General features: G+C 49.4%; 1 protein-coding gene across 2 annotated transcripts in view; it reads left to right on the forward strand.

Moving 5' to 3' along the window:
- The first annotated feature begins 2037 nt into the window (after window positions 1-2037).
- Window positions 2038-7653, forward strand: part of Glt1d1 (glycosyltransferase 1 domain containing 1) — a 71718-nt gene continuing 66102 nt past the window's right edge. Inside the window, exon 1 of one of the 2 annotated variants that reach the window (XM_005344522.2) lies at window positions 2038-2236. In XM_005344522.2, the coding sequence (XP_005344579.1) occupies window positions 2169-2236 (68 nt within the window). In that variant the 5' untranslated portion in view covers window positions 2038-2168. Of the gene's footprint in view, window positions 2237-2304; window positions 2393-7653 lie in introns of those variants that run through there. The other variant, XM_026788089.1, reaches the window with a different exon arrangement.

Here is a 7653-nt window from a genome sequence, read left to right on the forward strand (position 1 = left end):
CCACAGGGGTTGCATATCGGATCTTTACATTACAACTCATAACAGTAGCAAAATTACAGTTATAAAGTAGCAACAAAATAATTTTATGGTTGGGGGGGTCACCACAACATGAACTGTATTAAAGGGTCACAGCATCAGGAAGGTTGAGAATCACTGTGCTACATTGTCCAGATGGGACAATGCCCAGATAACACTCTGCATCTGAAGTTTATTCTCTAGAAGGCTTCTCTTTTGCTGAAAGGCTCCAAGGCAAACCGATGGGTAGAAAAGGGTTCAGACTTTAGGTTTGTTTGTGCTAGGATTAAAGGCACGTATCATTATACCCAGCTTCAACCACCTTTTAAAAACACAGCTTTAAAGCAGGCGGTGGTGGTGCTTGCTTTTAATCCCAGAACTCGGGAGGTAGAGGCAGGTGGATCTCTGTGAGTTTGAGGCCAGCCTGATCTACAGAGCTAGTTCCAGGGCAGACTCCAAAGCTACATGTAGAAATCCTGTCTCAAACAAACAAATTAACAAAAACAACCAAACAAAAAACTAGAAAGAAATGCAGTATTCTGAGGGCATCATTTTCCCCCTTCCTCCGGCTGCCTGGAATATGAATGTGATGATTGATCTCGAGATTCAAAGATAAAGTCTGGGAGTCTATGGACCTAAACACACACACACACACACACACACACACACACACACACACACACACACACAAACCAAAACAATTTTTTTTTTGGTTTTTCGAAACAGGGTTTCTCCAGTGGCTTTGGAGCCTGTCCTGGAACTAGCTCTGTAGACCAGGCTGGTCTCGAACTCACAGAGATCCGCCTGCCTCTGCCTCCCGAGTGCTGGGATTAATCCAAAACAAATTTTTAAAAAGGAAAGTTAGAAAAGAAAGAAAAATCAAGTCCCAGAAGCCTTTAATGAGGAGAGGGAAGAAACAGGTAACTTCATAAAAAAATAAATACAAAAACCTTCCCTTGCTCCCTCCCTGTAAAGGAGGGACAATTGGTCCCAATGTTCCCCTGCAGGGCAGGCTTTGTCCAGTGGCAAACCAGAGGTCAGTATGTTGCAGAGCTGGACCGGGAGGATTCCACACTAATGCCTAGGCACCTACTCTTTCCCCTTTGAAGCTATTAGGGGGTTTTGGAGGGTGGGAAGAAATTGATTTCAGGGGTTATTAAGTTTAAAATATTGGTTCTATAATATTGCTCAGCTTTAAATACTGCACACGTGTTTGTGAAACACCATGAATTCACCCAAAAGTTATGTTGTCAGAGGGCTCTGTCTCATCCCACCCTTCCTGCCTCCTGCTCAGGTCAACTTAGTATAAGAGACTCTCAGCTGGACTCCCCACATCCTAGCTTCACACCATGGTCCCCTGAAAAGCTGCCTTTCTGGGCCTGGGGTTGTGGCTCAGTGTGCAGAATAACAGAGTAGCAAACAAGAAATCCTGGACTACCGGAGGTCGCCTTTCCCCCCCGTTCCTCAGAATCTTGCGGCAGCAATCCTCCTGCCTCAGTCTCGGTATTGCTGGAACTGCAAACTGCACCCCTGACACCTGGCTCCATAAGCTGTCTTCCACTCTCTTCTGGAAGTTCACTGAACTTAGTTCAGGGATGCCAGGGTCTAAAATAGGATGAACTGTCTGGCCTAAGGCTTCAGAGTCCAGGGTCTCCTCAAAGAGTGAGTCTCGAACCTCATCTCTCCATTTGGGCTTGCACCCCACATCTCACCTGGTCCTGGTGTGGTGGGGAGGGCAGTCTCAGTCTCCTAGCCATCATGTTGCATGTGGGAACCCACTCATGGACACCATGGCGGGGGGGGGGGGAGACACAGGCTACCTGTGTGTGGGTCCCCGGAACAGTGGAACAGTGGACACCCCTCACCTTCCTTAGCTCGTGGATGCCTGACACCTGGGCTCGTGACCCTTCCCCACCCGCTAGTCTCCTCAGGTCCCCTCAGGTCCCCAGCCCTCCCTTCTCCCTCCACTCCTCCCTTCCCTTTTTGACCCCTCCCCCTCATCTCCTCCCCTCCCTATCTTTCCCCTTTTCCTTCCCTCTTTCCCTTTCTCCTTTCTGCTCCTGAACCTGCCGCTCCGCCTGGGAGCGGCGGACGGGGCCAAGTCCACCCGGACCCCGCTGAGGCCCGGGGCCTCAGTCCTTGGCGGTAGCGACATGCGTCTCCTGTTCCTGGCCGTGCTGCGGCCACACACCGGCAACGCGATCACCGCCGAGCGCCTGCGGTATGTTGCGTGCGGGGCCTGAGCATCCCTCGCCTGGGGATACCGGGCTGGGCCGGGCGCCGGAGCTGCGCGTGCACAAACGGCTGGGCCATGGGCGCAGGTGCCGCGCGGGGGCTGCCGCTTTTAATCCAGCTGCTGCTACCCTGTCTGGCTATTGTGAGTGCCCTAGGGTGCGGAAAAGGGGCAGCCTGGGCCAGCGCTGGCGGGGTTGGGGGAAGACTCAAAGGCTCCGCAAAGGCCTCGGTGCAGAGATGGGGTTTGGGCAGACTGGCCTGGGATGCGAAGGGGTTACCCACGTGGCTGGGGAAAAGCAGAGTCCCGGTGAAAGGTAGACCTACATGGCTGGAGAAAGGCCCAGAGACCTGGTGAATGGTCCAGCACGTGCAGGGATCCAGGGTCCGTATTCTGTTGCAGCTGTTCCCCACCCGCACCTCCCATTTGGTTCTCTTCCGAATGCTCAGCTTATCTTGTTAGGTCCTTCGCTTTGTTTGTTTACCTGGGATGGAAGCCAGAGCCAGGACAAGGCAGGGAAGGAGGGTCCATTCTCTGGCCATCCGATTGCCTGGATCAAACAGGGCTGGTCAGTATCAGTGGGAGATAGATGCTTACATGCTCACTCGGCCTAGAAGTTAGCTTGCTCCCCCTCCTCTATCTCCCTCTCTCCCTTCACCTGCTTCATGGAATTTCCCAATGGCTTCCTCCTCTGTGGGTCTGTTTCGTCATCAAGGGACAGAGCCGTTGAGGCTACTCCAGCCCTCACAGACCACGTTCAGCTTGAAAATGTTACAGTTCCTCTCAGAATCGCGGTGAACAACCAGTGGAGGGTGGATGCTTTCCTGAAGTTTCCTGGAGAAGAGACAGGGTTTGGACTGTGTGTGTCTCCCCTCCATCTAGTTCAGTCACTCATTGGGCTCTCTGTGGGCAGGTTTTAGACAGCTCTTTGCAGTGAAAGAGACACAAGAAGAACAAACAGGGAAGTCAATCATTCCAGAGGGTGATTGGTGCTATCAGGCAACTAAAACCAGGCTGGGAGTATGGCCAAGTTGGTAGAATGTTTGCCAAGCAAGCATACTTGAATCTCTGGGGTTCTATTACCAGAACCGTATATAATCCAGGTATTGTGGTACTTGCCTATAATCCCAGCACTTGGGAGGTGAAGGCAGGAGGATAAGAAAGTCAAGGCCATCCTCCTCCACCTACCAAGTTCTAGGTCAAGACAGCTACTTAAGTTCCTATCACAAAAACAAAACAAAACAACAACAACAACAAAAACCTTTGTGTTGGAGGGGGTCCTTCATGCAGTAGGGTCCAGGCTATGCTCTTTGTAGAAGGAGCATGCAACCTAAGACCAGAGGGGAGGCGTTCACCCAGATCTGGGAAGCTAGGTCTCGAAGGACTAACAATAACACAGGTCTTGAGGTTAGTGCAAACTTGAGCTGTTCAAGATAGAGCAAGTTGGTAAAAGCCATCCAGCTGCCTTGTGCACATGGTGGGAAGAACAGATTGTGTTTAAGATTGTCATTTAAACATTAAGCACATGTTAGCTAACATTTGACTCTGTGGGTGGGAAAAGGTCCAAGGTTCTCCGGAGCGAACTGATATCGATAAATGAATTATTATGTATAAGGAGGCTGTCACAAAATATAATTGCTCATTAACCCAGAAGTGTGTGTGCCCCTTTCTACAGGGGAAGGGCGTGGAGAATGTGTGCCCTTTCTAAGGGGATTCGTAAATGATCTGGGGGAGGCCTTGGTGGGCTTAAAGAAGCTCACATTGCCCTGGGATGAAGGTGTAGACTCACAGAACAGTGAATGGCTGTAAATGATTCCTAGTGACGTTGGACATTGGACGGTTCCAAAGTCAGGCACAATGACAAAGGCCTATTCATCCATCACGCTGTTATGAGACTTGAGGATCACAGTGTGAGCCCTCAATAAGCAACAACCTGTCCTAAATAAGCCAATTAAAGGAGACATAGAAACTTTAACATGTTACATACTCACACACACACGGATATAATTTTGTTTCGTTTGTTTTTTAAGACAGGGTTTCTCTGTGTTGCCCTGGCAGTCCTGGAACTTGCTTTGTAGACCAGGCTGGTCTCAAACTCAAAGATCCACCTGCCTCTACCTCCTAAGTGCTGGGATTAAAGGTGTGCGCCTCTATACCTGGCTAAAAAAATATACATTTTAATATTTTTAATTGTGTATGCTTGTGTGTGCCTGTAGGGATATGTTTATGTGAGTATGGAGTCACAAAGAGGCCAGAAGCGGGTCACTGGGTCCCCTGGATCTGGTTTATAGGTGGCTGTGAGCCTCCAGACATAGTGTTACAGAAAGTTTGTGCTTGAACCCCTCTTTTTAGCATGGGTGCTGTGGATGTGAACTTGGGTTCATATGCTTATGCAACAAGCAGTCTTAATTCAAATCCACCGAGCCATTTTTCCAGACCCCAAGGTGTGACTTTTGTCTTGAACTAAAGAGGCCTAACTTGACATCACTGCAGCCATGACAGGCAGCAGAGTAACAATACTGGGACTAGGCCTCAATATTTTCCTTACAATAACCAGGAAAAGCCTCAAACTGTACCCTACGGGGGACCAATCAGAATTGAGACAAACAAGTACTAGATGCTCCAGAACATTAAGAATAGCTTTTGTAGCTTGTATATAAGTTACCAGTTTCCTTACAGCAACGCCAGTACCGATCCTTGTTTGACCAGACTTCTGTTACCCAACTCCTGCTCAGTCAGGGGTCCAATCTCTATCTGAATCCAAAATTTTCCTGCCCCCCGTCCTTTACTCCTTAAAAGCCCTGCCATAGCTGAGCTCAATGTGCTCCCTGATCCAATCGCTGTGTTGAAATGGACAGACAGTACAAGCTTGCTTTTGCATATGAACTCAAACTCCTGGTGGTTTCTGGGGAGTTCATGAGGTGGGCGTAACCAGGAACTTCAGTACATATATATGCTGTAGGCAGAGGGTTTCTTTTTGGCCAGTTTCAGGAGCATGGGGTGGAACTTTCAGGTTTTGTGATTGGTTTGGGGTGGGGTGGGAGGCTCAGATTTCTATGATCACCCTGGGAAAGAAATTCTCTCATTATTTTGTTGCCCTTTGCTTGTTTTGCATGAGAAATGGAACAGGAGGCAGGAGCATAGGCGGTCAGCTTCAGAGGCCTGGCATGGGGCTGTCATTTTTCCGTGTCTCCAACATCAAGATGTTAGTAATGCCAAGGCAACTAACCTGTTGTAGTGAGGGCTGGGGATAAGGCAGGAGATGTAGGAAGGACTCTTGTCACAAAAGGCCAAGAAGAGCCACGCAAGGAAGGTAGTGACAGCTTTATGATGGCAGGTAGGAGAGATTGAATCTGTGGGTCTTTTGTGTTTAAGCAATGGGGGCTGCTGGCGTGGCCAAGTTGGTAGAGTGCTCGTAGCTCCTATGGCAGAGAGCTTGCGCCTCGGTTGGTAAAAAGCTTGTGACTCAGAAGAGTACTCGTGGCTGGGTTGGTAGTGAGCCTGTGGTTCAGTTTACAGAACACTTGCTTGCTTAGCAGGCATTAGGCCTTGGGTTCTGTCCTCAGCATTGTACCAAATGGACATGGGGGTCCTCGTCTGTGAGCTCAGCGCTTTGAATACGGAAACCTAAGAACAAGAAGTTTATGGTAAATGCTCCGCTATATAATGAGCTCAAGGCAGTCGAAGCTACAGGAGACCCTGCCTATAAACAAGCAAACAACAAACAAATACACTGGGTGTGGGAGAAGGCAGATCTCTGAAGGTTCAAGACCAGCTGGTTTACTTAAGTGAGTTTCAGGTCAGCCAGGGTTACGTAAGGGGACTCTGAAGAAAATGAAAAGATGAAGTTGGAGAGATGGCTCCGCAGCTAGCAGCGCTTGCTCCTCTTCCAGAGGACTGAGGTTCGGCTCCCAACACCCACAGCAGGAAGCTCACAATCAATTGTAACTCCAGCTCCCCCACCCCACAGTGGGAATAGGTCTGGCCCGTGCTAGGCAAGACCTTGAACTTCTGATCCTTCTATAACCGCGTCTTGAGTGCTTGGCTTGTGGGCGTGTGCCCTCACATCCCACCACTAAAAGTTTCCTGACCTTTGTTTGAAATCATACTGTCCAGTTCCCCTATGAGCACAGTGTTTGTGGCTCTCCTGAGGGCATCTGGGAAATACTGCCAAGTGCTGAGTACACTCAGCTCTCCGGAGCACACACTGTTAGGGTCAGGTTGGCATAGGGCGGAGAATGTTGCCCCAGAATTGTCACAGGGAGAGCTGGACTTTGTGCAATGGGTGGCAGCTGCTCTTACCTCATCCAGGACAAGCTAGTGAGCAAAACATGTTTGTTTTTTGCTAAACCTTGCCATGAGGTACCTTAGGGAAAGGGAGCAATCTGAAGCCTCCTGGGGAAGATGTCCCCTGTAGCCAGGAGTCACTTTTCCGTCCCTCAGACAGCTCTGTTGCTTCCCTACGGAATTCTGCTGCAAATGCTAGACCTTTGGGTAGGAAAACTTTTTGAAGAATCCAGAAAGGGAAGTTTTCACATTTTCTGGTTTTTTTTTTCTCTAGAGGAATACACTAAAATAGCTGAGACAAAACACCTGAGGGAGGTCCGAGGAGGAAAGCAGAATTTTGGATGAGTGTGGAGGGCTTGGCTCCTCCAAATCCATTAAGCTAGGATCCATAGATTGGTCCATCAGTAACATCAGTGCCTCCATGAATCAGTCCCCACCCAAAGACTCCACACGCTGTAACACACACACAAACACACATGCACACACCTTCAACACATGACCTTCTGAGGAATATCTCACACCCAAACCACAACACAGACTCAGGAAATCTTGGGTGCCTGGGAAGCGTGGGGAAAGAGACTATTTTATCTTTTTGCCCTAAGTAACACGTATAATGGAAGTCAGTCAGTATTTAGGCATTTGGCAAATGGGTATCAAAGATAAGGTGGGTCCTCACATAGCAGCACTGGCCCCTGCAGTCCGTGTACTCCTGAAGCCAGCAGCCAAGCCACCAGAGCTATGCATATCTGTCAGAACCAAGCCTGGCCATTTGGAAGAAGGTTCTGGCATGTAGATGCACAAAGCGTTACCTAGTTATATGTGAGCCTCTGATTGAGAAACAGCAGGTGATGACAACCTGGGACAGGGACTTAGCCTGTGCTCCTGCAGCATCTGGGAAGGCTTCCTACAGAAATGCTCCTTCCTTTCCCATCTGAGACACCCTCGTCATACCACAAAATCCACCCTTTAAGAGTGCGTAGTCGCCGGGCTGTGGTGGCGCAAGCCTTTAATCCCAGCAGAGGCAGGCGGATCTCTGAGTTCAAGGCCAGCCTGGTCTACAGAGGGAGTTCCAGGAGGGCTCCAAAGCTACAGACACAAACCCTGTTTCGAAAAACAAA

Source organism: Microtus ochrogaster, chromosome 2, assembly GCF_000317375.1.
Source record: "Microtus ochrogaster isolate Prairie Vole_2 chromosome 2, MicOch1.0, whole genome shotgun sequence".
In the NCBI taxonomy this organism is placed as follows: Eukaryota; Metazoa; Chordata; class Mammalia; order Rodentia; family Cricetidae; genus Microtus; species Microtus ochrogaster.